Consider the following 18,966-nt stretch of genomic DNA (forward strand, 5'->3'; position numbering starts at 1 on the left):
TTACTGTGTTTCTAGATGACACGTGGATCCAGATTACTGTGTTTCTAGATGACACGTGGATCAAGATTACTGTGTTTCTAGATGACACGTGGATCCAGATTACTGTGTTTCTAGATGACACGTGGATCCAGATTACTGTGTTTCTAGATGACACGTGGATCCAGATTACTGTGTTTCTGGATGACATGTGGATCCAGATTACTGTGTATCTAGATGACACGTGGATTCAGATTACTGTGTTTCTAGATGACACGTGGATCCAGATTACTGTGTTTCTGGATGACACGTGGATTCAGATTACTGTGTTTCTAGATGACACGTGGATCCAGATTACTGTGTTTCTAGATGACACGTGGATTCAGATTACTGTGTTTCTAGATGACACGTGGATCCAGATTACTGTGTTTCTAGATGACACGTGGATCCAGATTACTGTGTTTCTAGATGACACTTGGATCCAGATTACTGTGTTTCTAGATGACACGTGGATCCAGATTACTGTGTTTCTAGATGACATGTGGATCTAGATTACTGTGTTTCTAGATGACACGTGGATCCAGATTACTGTGTTTCTAGATGACACGTGGATCAAGATTACTGTGTTTCTAGATGACACGTGGATCCAGATTACTGTGTTTCTAGATGACACGTGGATCCAGATTACTGTGTTTCTAGATGACACGTGGATCCAGATTACTGTGTTTCTAGATGACACGTGGATCAAGATTACTGTGTTTCTAGATGACACGTGGATCCAGATTACTGTGTTTCTAGATGACACGTGGATCCAGATTACTGTGTTTCTAGATGACACGTGGATTCAGATTACTGTGTTTCTAGATGACACGTGGATCCAGATTACTGTGTTTCTAGATGACACGTGGATCCAGATTACTGTGTTTCTGGATGACATGTGGATCCAGATTACTGTGTTTCTAGATGACACGTGGATCCAGATTACTGTGTTTCTAGATGACACGTGGATCCAGATTACTGTGTTTCTAGATGACACGTGGATCCAGATTACTGTGTTTCTGGATGACATGTGGATCCAGATTACTGTGTTTCTAGATGACACGTGGATCCAGATTACTGTGTTTCTGGATGACACGTGGATCCAGATTACTGTGTTTCTAGATGACACGTGGATCCAGATTACTGTGTTTCTAGATGACACGTGGATCCAGATTACTGTGTTTCTAGATGACACGTGGATCCAGATTACTGTGTTTCTAGATGACACGTGGATCCAGATTACTGTGTTTCTAGATGACACGTGGATCCAGATTACTGTGTTTCTAGATGACACTTGGATCCAGATTACTGTGTTTCTAGATGACACGTGGACCGATGCTCGACTCATAGGCCATTAGCAGCCAGAGCAAAGGAGGAGGTGTCTAGGAGTTTCGCATTGCACTTTTTTTTGGCCGGGATTCAATCTCAAACCGCGCTATATCGTGCTTGACATTTAAAGATGGAATCTGCATTAGGAGAACAGCGCCGCTCTTCGCCCCCCCACCGCCTTTGTTATTGCTGTTGTTTTGTTGCTGAAAACGGAGGAGAGGAGCATTCAGCAGCGTGAATAAAATAGCATATTGTCCTGTCCTATTATTGAACAGTGTTGGGTGTTTGTAGTAACTTCTTTATTGTTTTAATATCCCAAACGGACGTGTCAGTTTCACCAATTAAGGATTCCGTCTGTGAAGGTAATTTCCAATTGAGCCGACAACTGCTGCGTTTACCTGTAATCCGCAAATAACATTGCCTTTAAAAGCCGCTTTGTTGATTAGAGAATAACATTGCCTTTAAAAGCCGCTTTATTGACTAGAGAATAACATTGCCTTTAAAAGCTGCTTTATTGACTAGAGAATAACATTTCCTTTAAAAGCCGCTTTGTTGACTAGAGAATAACATTGCCTTTAAAAGCCGCTTTGTTGACTAGAGAATAACATTGCCTTTAAAAGCCGCTTTATTGACTAGAGAATAACATTGCCTTTAAAAGCCGCTTTGTTGACTAGAGAATAACATTGCCTTTAAAAGCCGCTTTATTGACTAGAGAATAACATTGCCTTTAAAAGCCGCTTTGTTGACTAGAGAATAACATTGCCTTTAAAAGCCGCTTTATTGACTAGAGAATAACATTGCCTTTAAACGCCGCTTTATTGACTAGAGAATAACATTGCCTTTAAAAGCCGCTTTGTTGATTAGAGAATAACATTGCCTTTAAAAGCCGCTTTATTAACTAGAGAATAACATTGCCTTTAAAAGCCGCTTTGTTGACTAGAGAATAACATTGCCTTTAAAAGCTGCTTTATTGACTAGAGAATAACATTGCCTTTAAAAGCCGCTTTGTTGACTAGAGAATAACATTGCCTTTAAAAGCCGCTTTATTGACTAGAGAATAACATTGCCTTTAAAAGCCGCTTTGTTGACTAGAGAATAACATTGCCTTTAAAAGCCGCTTTGTTGACTAGAGAATAACATTGCCTTTAAAAGCCGCTTTGTTGACTAGAGCGCTTGGATTGAATCAAATCTAAATCAAATCAAATTTTATTGGTCGCATACACGTGTTTAGCAAATGTTATTGCGGGTGTAGTGAAATGCTTGTGTTTCTAGCTCCGACAGTGCAGTAATATCTAACAGTTTCACAACATATACCCAATACACACAAATCTAAGTAAGGAATGGAAGTAAGGAATGGAAGGAATGGGATGGAATGGAATTAAGAATATATAAATATATGGACGAGCAATGTCAGAGCGGCATAGACTAAGATACAGTAGAATAGAACAGAATACAGTATATACACATATGAGATGAGTAATGCAAAATATTATTAAAGTGACTAGTATTCCATTTATTAAAATGGCTAGTGTTTTCAAGTCTATGTATATAGGGCAGCAGCCTCTAATGTGCTAGTGATGGCTGTTTAACAGTCTGATGGCCTTGAGATAGAAGCTGTTTTTCAATCTCTCGGTCTCAGCTTTGATGCACCTGTACTGACCTCGCCTTCTGGATGATAGCGGGGTGAAGAGGCAGTGGCTCGGGTGGTTATTGTCCTTGATGATCTTTTTGGCCTTCCTGTGACATCGGGTGCTATTGGTGTCCTGGAGGGCAAGTAGTTAGCCCCCGGTGATGTGTTGGGCAGACCGCACCACCCTCTGTAGAGCCCTGTGGTTGCGGGCAGTGCAGTTGCCGTACCAGGCGCTTATACAGCCCGACAGGATGCTCTCAATTGTGCATCTTTAAAATTTTGTGAGGGTTTTAGGTGCCAAGCCAAATTTCTTCAGCCTCCTGAGGTTGAAGAGGCGCTGTTGCGCCTTCTTCAACACACTGTCTGTGTGGGTGGACCATTTCAGTTTGTCAGTGATGTGTACGTCGAGGAACTTGAAGCTTTCCACCTTCTCCACTGCGGTACCGTTGATGTGGATAGAGGGGTGCTCCCTCTGCTGTTTCCTGAAGTCCACGATCATCTCCTTTGTTTTGTCAACATTGAGTGAGAGGTTATTTTCCTGGTACTACACTCCCAGAGCCCTCACCTCCTCCCTGTATGCTGTCTCGTCATTGTTGGTAATCAAGCCTACTACTGTTGGGTCATCTGAAAACTTAATGATTGAGTTGGAGGAGTGCTTGGCCACAGAGTCATGGGTGAACAGGGAGTACAAGAGTGGGCTGAGCACGCACCCATGTGGAGCCCCAGTGTTGAGGATCAGCGAAGTGGAGGTGATGTTTCCTACCTTCACCACCTGGGGGCGGCCTGTCAGGAAGTCCAGGACCCAGTTGCACAGTGTGGGGTTCAGACCCAGGGCCTCAAGCTTAATGATGAGCTTGCAGGGCACTATGGTGTTGAATGCTGAACAGCATTCTTACGTAGGTATTCCTCTTGTCCAAATGGGATAGGGCAGTGTGTAGTGCGATAGTGATTGCATCGTCTGTGGATCTATTGGGGTGGTAAACAAATTGGAGTGGGTCTAAGGTGACATGTAGGGTGGAGGTGATATGATCCTTGACTAGCCTCTCAAAGCACTTCATGATGACAGACGTGAGTGCTGCGGGGCGATAGTCATTTAGTTCAGTTACCTTTGCTTTCTTGGGAACAGGAACAATGGTGGCCATCTTGAAGCATGTGGGGACAGCAGACTAGGATAGGGAGAGATTGAATATGTCTGTAAACACACCAGCCAATTGGTGTGCTCATGCTCTGAGGATGCGGCTATGGATGCCGTCTGGTCCGGCAGCCTTGCGAGGGTTAACACGCTTAAATGTCTTACTCACTTCGGCCACGGAGAAGGAGAGCCCACAGTCTTTGGTAGCGGACCGTGTCGGTGGCACTGTGTTACCCCAACAATTGTTGGAAAAATGACTTGTGCCATGCACAAAGTAGATGTCCTAACTGACTTGCTATAGTTTGTTAACAAGAAATTTGTGGAGTGGTTGAAAAAATAGTTTTAATGACTCCAACCTAAGTGTATGTAAACATCCGACTTCAACTGTACGTCTTGTGTCTGAGCCATTGAATTGCAACTGAACTTTGTCTCTATAATGACGTTTTGCCTGTTTGATTGCCTTGCGGAGGGAATAACTACACTGTTTGGGAATCCTGACTATGTGCTTTGAGCCGACATCCATAGTGCTTTAGCATGAACGCAATCTCTGCAGAAGTCTGGGGAATTGCTTTTTAAATGTTCTGCTAGGCCTTCAACACAGCCCTAACAGAATGTTCCAGTCCACAGCATTGTACTGCACTGGTAGTGACTCATTGGCATCATCTGTTTCACAAAATAGCTTTAACAGAGCAGAAGGTTATATTACATTATGCCTATTAACAGAGCAGAAAGGTACATTACATTAGGCCTATTAACAGAGCAGAAAGCTACATTACAGTAGGCCTATTAACAGAGCAGAAGGTTACATTACATTAGGCCTATTAACAGAGCAGAAAGCTACATTACAGTAGGCCTATTAACAGAGCAGAAGGTTACATTACATTAGGCCTATTAACAGAGCAGAAAGCTACATTACAGTATGCCTATTAACAGAGCAGAAGGTTACATTACATTAGGCCTATTAACAGAGCAGAAAGCTACATTACAGTATGCCTATTAACAGAGCAGAAGGTTACATTACATTAGGCCTATTAACAGAGCAGAAAGCTACATTACAGTAGACCTATTAACAGAGCAGAATGGTACATTACAGTAGGCTTATTAACAGAGCAGAAAGGTACTTTACAGTAGGTTTATTAACAGAGCAGAAGGTTACATTACAGTAGGCCTATTAACAGAGCAGAAGGTTACATTACATTAGGCCTATTAACAGAGCAGAAAGCTACATTACAGTATGCCTATTAACAGAGCAGAAGGTTACATTACATTAGGCCTATTAACAGAGCAGAAAGCTACATTACAGTAGGCCTATTAACAGAGCAGAAGGTTACATTACATTAGGCCTATTAACAGAGCAGAAAGCTATATTACAGTAGACCTATTAACAGAGCAGAATGGTACATTACAGTAGACTTATTAACAGAGCAGAAAGGTACTTTACAGTAGGCTTATTAGCAGAGCAGAAGGTTACATTACAGTAGGCATATTAACAGAGCAGAAATGTATGTCACAGTATGCCTATTAACAGAGCAGAAGGTTACATTACAGTAGGCCTATTAACAGAGCAGAAGGTTACAATACAGTAGGCCTATTAACAGAGCAGAAGGTTACAATACAGTAGTCCTATTAACAGAGCAGAAAGGTACATTACATTAGGCCTATTAACAGAGCAGAAAGGTACATTATACTAGGCTTATTAACAGAGCAGAAAGGTACTTTAAAGTAGGCCTATTAACAGAGCAGAAGGTTACATTACAGTAGGCCTATTAACAGAGCAGAAGGTTACATTACAGTAGGCTTATTAACAGAGCAGAAGGTTACATTACATTAGGCCTATTAACAGAACAGAAGGTTACATTACAGTAGGACTATTAACAGAGCAGAAAGGTACTTTAAAGTAGGCCTATTAACAGAGCAGAAGGTTACATTACAGTAGGCCTATTAACAGAGCAGAAGGTTACATTACAGTAGGCTTATTAACAGAGCAGAAGGTTACATTACATTAGGCCTATTAACAGAACAGAAGGTTACATTACAGTAGGACTATTAACAGAGCAGAAGGTTACATTACAGTAGGCCTATTAACAGAGCAGAAGGTTACATTACAGTAGGCCTATTAACAGAGCAGAAGGTTACATTACAGTAGGCTTATTAACAGAGCAGAAGGTTACATTACAGTAGGCCTATAGCACTAGTATTCTAGTTGTTTCAGTGTTTTGCTGAGGTGGACAAGCAGGGATTTCTAATGTTGCAGAACAGAACAGAGTGAATCCATGAGGTGGCATGTTGGGAATCAGGAGATTTATTTCACAGTCTGTTTGTGTGTGTGTGTGTGTGTGTGTGTGTGTGTGTGTGTGTGTGTGTGTGTGTGTGTGTGTGTGTGTGTGTGTGTGTGTGTGTGTGTGTGTGTGTGTGTGTGTGTGTGTGTGTGTGTGTGTGTGTGTGTGTGTGTGTGTGTGTGTGAATAGATCTAGAAGAATCCTCCTCAGGTAGGATTATAAGGAAAACATGGTATTTATCATTCTTGGAATCTGTTCTGTTAGAAGGAGAGGGGGGAGAAGGAGAGGAGGAGGAGGAGGTTAAGAGAGGAGGAGGGGGAGATTAAGAGAGGAAGGGGGAAGAGGTTAAGAGAGGAGGAGGAGGGGGAAGAGGTTAAGAGAGGAGGAGGAGGGGGAAGAGGTTTTTAAGAGAGGAGGAGGAGGGGGAAGAGAGGAGGAGGGGGAAGAGGTTTTAAGAGAGGAGGAGGAGTTTAAGAGAGGAGGAGGGGGAAGAGGTTAAGAGAGGAGGAGGAGTTTAAGAGAGGAGGATGGGGAAGAGGTTAAGAGAGGAGGAGGAGAGAAAGAGGAGAGGAGAGGAGGGAGGGAGGAGAGGAGAGAAGCTGAGAGAAGTTGAGTGAAGCTGAGTGAAGCTGAGTGAAGCTGAGTGAGGCTGAGTGAAGCTGAGTGAGGCGGAGGGAAGCTGAGAGAAGCTGAGTGAGGCTGAGAGAAGCTGAGAGAAGTTGAGTGAAGCTGAGTGAGGCTGAGTGAAGCTGAGAGAAGTTGAGTGAAGCTGAGTGAAGCTGAGTGAAGCTGAGTGAGGCTGAGTGAAGCTGAGTGAGGCTGAGTGAAGCTAAGTGAAGCTGAGAGAAGCTGAGTGAGGCTGAGAGAAGCTGAGAGAGTCTGAGAGAAGCTGAGAGAAGCTGAGTGAGGCTGAGAGAAGCTGAGAGAAGCGGAGAGAAGCTGAGTGAGGCTGAGAGAGGCTGAGAGAAGCTGAGTGGGGCTGAGAGAAGCTGAGAGAGGCTGAGAGAAGCTGAGAGAAGCTGAGTGAGGCTGAGAGAAGCTGAGAGAAGCTGAGTGAATCTGAGTGAAGCTGAGTGAGGCTGAGAGAAGCTGAGAGAAGCTGAGAGAGGCTGAGAGAAGCTGGGAGAAGCTGAGTGAGGCTGAGAGAAGCTGAGTGAAGCTGAGTGAAGCTGAGTGAGGCTGAGTGAAGCTGAGAGAAGCTGAGAGAAGCTGAGTGAGGCTGAGAGAAGCTGAGAGAGAGAAGCTGAGAGAAGCTGAGTGAAGCTGAGTGAGGCTGAGAGAAGCTGAGAGAAGCTGAGAGAAGCTGACTGAAGCTGAGAGAAGCTGAGAGAAGCTGAGAGAGGCTGAGAGAAGCTGAGAGAAGCTGAGTGAGGCTGAGAGAAGCTGAGAGAAGCTGAGTGAAGCTGAGTGAAGCTGAGAGAAGCTGAGAGAAGCTGAGTGAAGCTGAGTGAAGCTGAGTGAAGCTGAGTGAGGCTGAGTGAGGCGGAGGGAAGCTGAGAGAAGCTGAGTGAAGCTTCACTCCCGAAGAAAAAGCCCTGGCTGTTCCCCTTAAAAAATCGATCATAATTTACCAAGCAAATCCGCAAAGATAGTATTTCATCGAAAGTCCAATGACCCGATGGTTGCTGCGGTTTCCAGGTGGATTGTAGCGATGGACACTTCATCTGCAAACACATGTAGAGGTGTGGAGCTGAAATAATGAAATCAGTCTGATGTGAGGATCTAATTATTGAAAGCACTGAGTGTGTCTGAAAATGAACCCTATTCCCTATGTAGTGCACTACTTCTGACTAGAGCCCTATTCCCTATGTAGTGCACTGGTCAAAGTAGTACACTAAAAAGGGAATATGGTGCCATTTGGGATGAAACAATTGATTTACACCTCTGGAGGCGACAGTAACATGGGAGGCGACAGTAACATGGGAGGTGACAGTAACATGGGAGGCGACAATGGGAGTTGACTTGTATTTGGTATTTTATTAGGATCCCCATTAGCTGTTACAAAAGCAGCAGCTACTCTTCCGGGGGTCCACACAAAACACAAAACAGAATGACATAATACAGAACATCAATAGACAAGAACCGCTCAAGGACAGAACTACTGTCATACAATTTTTTTTAAAGGCACACATAGCCTACATATCAATGCATACACACAAACTATCTAGGTCAAATAGGGAAGAGGTGTTGCTTTATCTGTTTTCTGAAACCAGATTTGCTGTTTATTGGAGAAATGTGAGATGGAAGGAAGTTCCATGCAATAAGGGCTCTATATAATACTGTACGCTTTCTTGAATCTGTTCTGGATTTGGGGACTGTGAAAAGACCCCTGGTGGCATGTCTGGTGGGATAAGTGTGTCAGAGCTGTGTGTAAATTGACTATGCAAACAATTTGGGATTCTCAACACATTCATGTTTCATATAAAAAGAAGCATGGGAGGTTGGAGTAACATGGGAGGTGACAGTAACATGGGAGGTTGGAGTAACATGGGAGGTGACAGTAACATGGGAGGTTGGAGTAACATGGGAAGTTGGAGTAACATGGGAGGTGACAGTAACATGGGAGGTGACAGTAACATGGGAGGTTGGAGTAACATGGGAGGTGACAGTAACCTGGGAGGTGACAGTAACATGGGAGGTGACAGTAACATGGGAGGTAGGAGTAACATGGGAGGTCACAGTAACATGGGAGGTGACAGTAACATGGGAGGTTGGAGTAACATGGGAGGTGACAGTAACATGGGAGGTGACAGTAACATGGGAGGTGACAGTAACATGGGAGGTGACAGTAACATGGGAGGTGACAGTAACATGGGAGGTAACAGTAACATGGGAGGTTGGAGTAACATGGGAGGTGACAGTAACATGGGAGGTTGGAGTAACATGTGACGTGACAGTAGCATGGGAGGTGACAGTAACATGGGAGGTTGGAGTAACATGGGAGGTGAGGGTAACATGGGAGATGACAGTAGCATGGGAGGTAGGAGTAACATGGGAGATGACAGTAGCATGGGAGAAGACAGTAGCATGGGAGGTATATCCTACAGCTTTATTTCTGTCTCTATCGGTAATGCTAAGACTGTGGATCCAGATGTTTGAGATCGTTTGTGTGTAACAGTATAACTTTCGTCCGTCCCCTCGCCCCTACCCGGGCTCCTCTGCACACATCAACAACTGACACCCACGAAGCATCGTTACCCATCGCGCCACAAATGCCGCGGCTCTTGCAGAGCAAGGGGAACAACTACTTCAAGGCCTCAGAGCGAGTGACGTCACCGATTGAAACGCTATTAGCGCGCACCACCGCTAACTAGCTAGCCATTTCACATCGGTTACACTCACCTCCCTTTTGACCTCCTCCTTTTCCGAAGAGTACTAACCAGTGATCCGGGTCAACAGCATCAATGTAACAGTTTAACTTTAGTCCGTCCCCTCGCCCCTACCCGGGCTCGAACCAGGGACCCTCTGCACACATCAACAACAGTCACCCACGAAGCATCGTTACCCATCGCGCCACAAAAGCCGCACGATGGGGAACAACTACTTCAAGGCCTCAGAGCGAGTGACGTCATCGATTGAAACGCTATTAGCGCGCACCACCGCTAACTAGCTAGCTATTTCACGTCGGTTACACGTGTAACAGCAGATCGGCAGATCTCCAGAACGTTCACAGGCATTCTCAACAGAGATTAAGACACTGAGAATGCCTCCCCAAGTGGCGCCCAATTACCTACATAGATCCTGGTCTAAAGTAGTGCATTATAAAGGGAATAGTGTGCCCTAAGACACAGACTCTCTCTCTAGTCTGGTCATGTTATATAGGTGGTGATGGCATTTCATCTGCCTGGATTTAACCCTGATGTTTTCTACAGCATTCTGCTCTTTGAACCCTGGGTGTAACACACTGTTTCTGCGTGTCAAATGGCACCCTATTCCCTACATACAGTTGGGCACTGCTTTTGACCAGAGCCCTTATGTCCTGATTGAAAGTAGTGCACTATAAAGGGAATAGGGTGTCATTTGGGATGCAAAAGATTAAAAAAGAAATCTTTACCCCAATTTAATGGTATCCAATTGGTAGTTACAGTTTTGTCTCGTCGCTGCAACTCCCGTACGGACTCGGGAGAGGCGAAGGTCGAGAGCCGTGCGTCCTCCGAAACACAACCCAACCAAGCCGCACTGCTTCTTGACAACAATGCCCACTTAACCCAGCCGCACCAATGTGTCGGAGGAAACACCGTACACCTGGCTTGTCAGCGTGCACTGCACCCAGCTCACCACAGGAGTCGCTAGAGCACGATTGGACAAGGACATCCCTGCCGGCCAAACCCTCCCCTAACCCGGATGACACTGGGCCAATTGTGCGCGTCCCCATGGGTCTCCCGGTCACGGCCGGCTGCGACAGAGCCTGGACTCGAACCAAGATCTCTAGTGGCACAGCTAGCACTGTCTTAGACCACTGTGCCACTCGGGGGGCCTAAATGACTCTTGTTGAACGGCTCTGGCTCTGGCTCTGGCTGGCTGTGGCTGGCTGTGGCTAGCTGTGGCTGGCTGTGGCTTGGCTGTGGCTGGTTGTGGCTTTGGCTGGCTGTGGCTAGCTGTGGCTGGCTGTGGCTTGGCTGTGGCTGGTTGTGGCTGTGGCTGGCTGTGGCTGGCTGTGGCTGTGGCTGGTTGTGGCTGTGGCTGGCGCTGGTTGTGGCTGTGGCTAGTTGTGGCTGTGGCTGGCTGTGACTGGTTGTGGCTGGTTGTGGCTGGCTGTGGCTTGGCTGTGGCTGGTTGTGGCTGTGGCTGGCTGTGGCTGTGGCTGTAGCTGGATGTGGCTGTGGCTGGCTGTGGCTGGTTGTGGCTGGCTGTGGCTGTGCCTGGCTGTTGCTGTGGCTGGCTCTGGCTGTGGCTATGGCTGTGGCATGCTACTGTCTAGTGCCTTATTTTTCTGCTGGAGCACCCACCACATAACCTACATCAACCCCTAAACCCTTTAACTCACCCCCCCTTCGCTTCCCCCTTCCTGTCCCCATGCCTTCCACCTCTCCCCCTGCCTCTCCCTTCATCCTCTTCCTCTTCCTCCCCCCCTGTCCCCCATCGCCTGCCCACATCCACCCCCCTCCATTCCCACCAACCTGGCAGTATACAGACCAGAAATTATTGTGTTTAATTTAAATAAAATTTTGACAGGTTCTTGTCTCAGCTCATTTTCACAACCATTTGTTATGGTTTTATTTCCTCCTCTCCTCTCCTCTCCTCTCCTCTCCTCTCCTCTCCTCTCCTCTCCTCTCCTCTCCTCTCCTCTCCTCTCCTCTCCTCTCCTCTCCTCTCCTCTCCTCTCCTCTCCTCTCCCCTCCCCTCCTCCCCTTTACAAATCTATCAATGGTACCAGCTGCAGCAGGACTCTTTGGCATGAGTTCTCTCATTCTATACACAGTCAGAAGGTCACATGACACCGTCTCCAAAGTGAGAGGGGAAAACTAAACACAGTTGCACATGTATCTACATTCAGTTGTACAATCAGTTTCTATAGTTACACCAAAGTCCCCAATACAGTGCTGTTATAGCTAATATTCAGCAATGATTGGCCGTTGATACGCTACATATACAAAAGTATTTGGACGCCCCTTCAAATGAGCTACACCCGTTTCTGACAGGTGTATAAAATCGAACACATCAGCCACGCAATCTCCATAGACAAACATTGGCAGTAGAAGGGCCTTACTGAAGAGCTCAGTGACTTTCGACGTGGCATCGTCACAGGATGCCACATTTCCAACAAGCAGGTTCATCAAATTTCTGCCCTGCTAAAGCTGCCCCGGTCGACTGTAAGTGCTGTTATTGTGAAGAAGTGGAAACGTTAGGAGCAACAACGGCTCAGCCTCTTAGTGGTAGGCCACACAAGCTCACAGAACAGGACCGCCGAGTGCTGAAGAGCGAAGAGTCAGTCCTCAGTTCCAAACTGCCTCTGGAAGCAACGTCAGCACAATAACTGTTTGTCGGGAGCTTCATAAAATGGGTTTACATGGACGAGCAGTCGCACACAAGCCTAAGATTACCATGCGCAATGCCAAGCGTCGGCTGGAGTGGTGTAAAGCTCGCCTCCATTGGACTCTGGAGCGGTGTAAAACGCATTCTCTGGTGATGAATTACGTTTCACCATCTGGCAGTCCAACGGACGAGTCTGGGTTTGGCAGATGCCAGGAGAAGGCTACCTGCCCCAATGCATAGTGCCAACTATAAAGTTTGGTGGAGGAGGAATAATGGTCTGGGGCTGTTTTTTATGGTTTGGGCCCCTTAGTTCTAGTGAAGGGAAATCTTAACGCTACATTATACAACGACATTCTACACGATTCTGTGCTTCCAACTTTGGCAACAGTTTGGGGAAGGCCCTTTCCTGTTTCAGCATGACAATGCCCCCGTGCACAAAGCGAGGTCCACACAGAAATGGTTTGTCGAGATCGGTGTGGAAGAACTTGACGGGCCTGAACAGAGCCCTGACCTTAAACCCATCGAACACCTTTAGGATGAATTGGAACGCCGATTGCGAGCCAGGCCTAATCGCCCAACATCATTGCCCGACCTCACTAATGCTCTTGTGGCTGCATGGAAGCAAGTACCCGCAGCAACGTTCCAACATCTAGTGGAAAGCCTTCCCAGAAGAGTGGAGGCTTTTATAGCAGCAAAGGGGGGACCAACTCCATATTAATGCCCATGATTTTGTAATGAGATTTTGTACAGAGAGAACATGTGTCCCAAATGGCACCCTATTTCCAATATAGTGCACTACTTTTGACCAAAGCTCTATGGGGACACGCTGCTAGCCAATACGTAATTGTGTTTAAAGGGACTATGGGCCCTGGTAGTGCACTATAAAGGCAATAGAGTGCCATTTGGAACGAATCCAAAGTGAGGAAACAGTTGTTGTGTTTGAACCCAGCCTCCCATGCCCTCCCTCTCTCCCTCTCTGTCTGTGTTGGCATGCTAAGCACTGAGCAGACCCACTGATCCTTCAATATCTCTCTCTCTCTCTCTCTCTCTCTCTCTCTCTCTCTCTCTCTCTCTCTCTCTCTCTCTCTCTCTCTCTCTCTCTCTCTCTCCTCTCTCTCTGTCTCTCTCTCTCTCTCTCTCTCTCTCTCTCTCTCTCTCTCTCTCTCTCTCTCTCTCTCTCTCTCTCTCTCTCTCTCTCTGCCTCTCTCTCTCTCTCTCTCTCTATCTCTCTCTCTGTCTCTCTCTGTCTCTGTCTCTCTCTCTGTCTCTCTCTGTCTCTCTCTCTCTCTCTCTCTCTCTCTCTCTCTCTCTCTCTCTCTCTCTCTCTCTCTCTCTCTCTCTCTCTCTCTCTCTCTCTCTCTCGGTTCAGGGTATTGGGTTAGAAGTGAAGGAGTAGGACGTCTCTTATCGTACCATTAGTCCTCCATCTGTGGTTCACTCCCTCTTATCAAACCATTAGTCCTCCATCTGTGGTTCACTCCCTCTTATCAAACCATTAGTCCTCCATCTGTGGTTCACTCCCTCTTATCAAACCATTAGTCCTCCATCTGTGGTTCACTTCCTCTTATCAAACCATTAGTCCTCCATCTGTGGTTCACTCCCTCTTATCAAACCATTAGTTCTCCATCTGTGGTTCACTTCCTCTTATCAAACCATTAGTCCTCCATCTGTGGTTCACTTCCTCTTATCAAACCATTAGTCCTCCATCTGTGGTTCACTCCCTCTTATCAAACCATTAGTCCTCCATCTGTGGTTCACTCCCTCTTATCAAACCATTAGTCCTCCATCTGTGGTTCACTTCCTCTTATCAAACCATTAGTCCTCCATCTGTGGTTCACTTCCTCTTATCAAACCATTAGTCCTCCATCTGTGGTTCACTCCCACTTATCAAACCATTAGTCCTCCATCTGTGGTTCACTTCCTCTTATCAAACCATTAGTCCTCCATCTGTGGTTCACTCCCTCTTATCAAACCATTAGTCCTCCATCTGTGGTTCACTCCCTCTTTTCGTACCAATAGTCCTCCATCTGTGGTTCACTTCCTCTTATCAAACCATTAGTCCTCCATCTGTGGTTCACTCCCTCTTATCAAACCATTAGTCCTCCATCTGTGGTTCACTCCCTCTTATCAAACCATTAGTCCTCCATCTGTGGTTCACTTCCTCTTATCAAACCATTAGTCCTCCATCTGTGGTTCACTTCCTCTTATCGTACCATTAGTCCTCCATCTGTGGTTCACTCCCACTTATCAAACCATTAGTCCTCCATCTGTGATTCACTCCCTCTTATCAAACCATTAGTCCTCCATCTGTGGTTCACTCCCTCTTATCGTACCATTAGTCCTCCATCTGTGGTTCACTTCCTCTTATCAAACCATTAGTCCTCCATCTGTGGTTCACTCCCTCTTATCAAACCATTAGTCCTCCATCTGTGGTTCACTTCCTCTTATCAAACCATTAGTCCTCCATCTGTGGTTCACTTCCTCTTATCAAACCATTAGTCCTCCATCTGTGGTTCACTCCCTCTTATCAACCCATTAGTCCTCCATCTGTGGTTCACTCCCTCTTATCAAACCATTAGTCCTCCATCTGTGGTTCACTTCCTCTTATCAAACCATTAGTCCTCCATCTGTGGTTCACTTCCTCTTATCAAACCATTAGTCCTCCATCTGTGGTTCACTCCCTCTTATCAAACCATTAGTCCTCCATCTGTGGTTCACTCCCTCTTATCGTACCATTAGTCCTCCATCTGTGGTTCACTTCCTCTTATCAAACCATTAGTCCTCCATCTGTGGTTCACTCCCTCTTATCAAACCATTAGTCCTCCATCTGTGGTTCACTCCCACTTATCAAACAATTAGTCCTCCATCTGTGGTTCACTTCCTCTTATCAAACCATTAGTCCTCCATCTGTGGTTCACTCCCTCTTATCAAACCATTAGTCCTCCATCTGTGGTTCACTCCCTCTTATCGTACCATTAGTCCTCCATCTGTGGTTCACTCCCTCTTATCAAACCAATAAGTCATAGCCAGCAGCATACCACCCTGTATCTCACTGCTGGCTTGCGTCTGAAGCTAAGCAAGGTTGGTCCTGGTCGGTCCCTGGATGGGAGACCAGATGCTGCTGGAAGTGGTGTTGGAGGGCCAGAAGGAGGCTTTTTTCCCTCCGGTCTAAAAATGTCCCCCAATTGCCCTGTGTAGGTTGCTATCTTTTCAGATGGGACGTTAAACGGCTGTTCTCACTCTCTGTGGTCATTAAAGATCCCATGGCACTTATCGTAAGAGTAGGGGTTTTAACCCCGGTGTCCTGCCAAAATTCCCAATCTGGCCTTCATACCATCACGGTTCTCCTAATCATCCCCAGCTTCCAATTGGCTCATTTATCTCCCCTGGAACTATTCCATAGGTCATTCAGTGGCACTGTGTGATGAAACGACTTGGGAGTATGTGACACGTTACACAACTTTAGGTTGGACGAAGGCATAAGGGAATGATAGTGACAGATAATGATACAAACGAATGCATACTACTCATTCTTCTTCTGTAATAATGATACATTTTTCACCCCCCCCCCCCCCCCCCATCTCTCTCTTCTCTGCTGTTTCTCCAGGGGGTATCTTTGAGACCCTTGAGAATGAGCCCATTAGTGTGGAGGAGCTGGCCTTTAAATTCGCTGCGACAAACATCAACAGGAACCGGACCTTAATGCCCAACACCACCCTGACCTACGACATCCAGAGAATAAACCTCTTCGACAGCTTCGAAGCCTCCAGAAGAGGTAAGAGTGGTTGTTATTTGTATTTTTATATTGTCAATTGTTTTATACCGAGTGGCACCATATTTCCCATGGGCCCTGGTCAAATCTCTGTTTGTATCCTTGTAGGGCCCTGGTCAAATCTCTGTCTGTATCCCCTTTAGGGCCCTGGTCAAATCTCTGTCTGTATCCCCTTTAGGGCCCTGGTCAAATCTCTGTCTGTATCCCCTTTAGGGCCCTGGTCAAAAGTAATGCAGTAACTTCAGAAAGTATTCACACCCTTGACTAATTCCACATTTTGTTGTGTTACAAAGTGGGATAAAAATGTATTTAATTGTCATTTTCTTGTCAAAGATATTCATAAAATACTCTGTAACGTGAAAGTGGAAGAAAGATTCTAACATTTGTAAAAAGTCAGGAAAAATAAAACAGTTAAATACAGTTGAAGAAATAGAAATACAGGTACTGCAGCTACAGTTGAAGTGGGAAGTTTACACACTGAGGTTGGAGTCATTAAAACTCGTTTTTCAACCACTCCACAAATTTCTTGTTAACAAACTATAGTTTTGGCAAGTTGGTTAGGACATCTACTTTGTGTATGACACAAGTCATTTTTCCAACAATTGTTTACAGACAGATTATTTCACTTATAATTCACTGTATCACAATTCCAATGGGTCAGAAGTTTATATACACTAAGTTGACTGTGCCTTTAAACAGCTTGGAAAATTCCAGAAAATGATGTCAAGGCTTTAGAAGCTTCCGATAGGCTAATTTAAATAATTTGAGTCAATTGGAGGTGTACCTGTGGATGTATTTCAAGGCCTACCTTCAAACGCAGTGCCTCTTTGCTTGACATCATGGGAAAATCTAAAGAAATAAGCCTAAAAAGATTGTAGACCTCCACAATTCTGGTTCATCCTTGGGATCAATTTCCAAATGCCTGAAAGTACCACGTTCATTTGTACAAACAATAGTAAGCAAGTATAAACACAATGGGACCACGCAGCCGTCATACCGCTCAGGAAGGAGACGTGTTCTGTCTCCTAGAGATGAACGTACGTTGGTTCGAAAAGTGAAAATCAATCCCAGAACAACAGCAAAGGACCTTGTGAAGATGCTGGAGGAAACAGGTACAAAAGTATCTATATCCACAGTAAAACGAGTCCTATATAAACATAATATGAAAGGCCGCTCAGCAAGGAAGAAGCCACCGCTCCAAAACCGCCATAAAAAAGGCCAGACTACGGTTTGCAACTGCACATGGAGACAAAGATCGTACTTTTTGGAGAAATGTCCTCTGGTCTGATGAAACAAAAATAGAACTGTTTGGCCATAATGACCATCGTTATGTTTGGAGGGAAAAGGAGAAGGCTTGCAAGCCAAAGAACACTATCCCAACCGTGAAGCACGGGGGTGGCAGCATCATGTTGTGGGGGTGCTTTGCTGCAGGAGGGACTGGTGCACTTCACAAAATAGATGGCATCATGAGGCAGGAAAATGATGTGGATATATTGAAGCAACATCTCAAGACATCAGTCAGGAAGTTAAAGCTTGGTCGCAAATGGGTCTTCCAAATGGAAAATGACCCCAAGCATACTTCCAAAGTTGTGGCAAAATGGCTTAAGGACAACAAAGTCAAGGTATTGGAGTGGCCATCACAAAGCCCTCAATCCCATAGAAAATCTGTGGGCAGAACTGAAAAAGCGTGTACGAGCAAGGAGGCCTACAAACCCGACTAAGTTACACCAGGTCGGTTAGGGGGAATGGGCCAAAATTCACCCAACTTATTGTGGGAAGCTTGTGGAAGGCTACCCGAAATGTTTGACCCAAGTTTAACAATTTAAAGGCAATGCTACAAAATACTAATTGAGTGTATGTAAACTTCTGACCCACTGGGAATGTGATGAAAGAAATAAAAGCTGAAATAAATCATTCTCTCTACTATTATTCTGACATTTCACAATCATAAAATAAAGTGGTGATCCTAACTGACCTAACACAGGGAATTTTTTACTAAGATTACATGTCAAGAATTGTGAAAAACTGAGTTTAAATGTATTTGGCTAAGGTGTATGTAAACTTCCGACTTCAACAGTATCTTGATTCGATAAGTATTCAGCCCCCTGACTCAATACATGTTAGAATCACCTTTGGCAGTCAATACAGCTGTGTGTCTTTCTGGGTTAGTCTCTAAAAGCTTTCCACACCTGGATTGTGCAATATTTGCACGTTATTCTTCAAGCTCTGTCAAATTGGTTGTTGATCAATCAATCAATCAATCAATCCAATGATTTATAAAGCCCTTCTTAGATATTAGGAAAAACTCACTAGAAAGGCCAAAACCTAGGAAGAAACCTAGAGAGGAACCAGGCCAAGAGGGGTGGCCAGTCCTCTTCTGTCTGTGCCGGGTGGAGATTATAACAGAACATGCCCAAGATGTTCAAATGTTCATAAATGACCAGCAGGGTCAAATAATAATAATCACAGTTGTCGAGGGTGCAGCAGGTCAGCACCTGATCATTGCTAGAACACCATTGTCAGGTCTTACCATCGATTTTCAAGTAGATTTAAATCAAAACTGTCACTCGGCCAGTCAGGAACATTCACTGTCTTCTTGGTAAGCTACTCCAGTGTATATTTGGCCGTGTGTTTTAGGTTATTGTCCTACTGAAAGGGGAATTCATCTCCCAGTGTCTGGTGGAATGCAGACTGAACCAGGTTTTCCTCTAGGATTTTGCCTGTGCTTAGCTTCATTCTGTTGCTTTTTTATCCTGAAAAACTCACCAGTCCTTAATGATTACAAGCATTCCTATAACATGATGCAGCCACCACTATGCTTGAAAATATGGAG

General features: G+C 45.2%; 1 protein-coding gene across 2 annotated transcripts in view; it reads left to right on the forward strand.

The window, feature by feature from the left end:
* LOC139548413 (glutamate receptor ionotropic, kainate 1) overlaps positions 1–18,966 on the forward strand; it is a 137,941-nt gene that overhangs the window by 45,023 nt on the left and 73,952 nt on the right. For both annotated transcript variants that reach the window (XM_071358096.1, XM_071358098.1), the window contains exon 2: positions 15,969–16,136. In XM_071358096.1, coding sequence (XP_071214197.1) covers positions 15,969–16,136 — 168 coding nt within the window. The remainder of the gene's footprint in view (positions 1–15,968; positions 16,137–18,966) is intronic.

The sequence above is a fragment of the Salvelinus alpinus genome, chromosome 21 (genome assembly GCF_045679555.1).
Source record: "Salvelinus alpinus chromosome 21, SLU_Salpinus.1, whole genome shotgun sequence".
In the NCBI taxonomy this organism is placed as follows: Eukaryota; Metazoa; Chordata; class Actinopteri; order Salmoniformes; family Salmonidae; genus Salvelinus; species Salvelinus alpinus.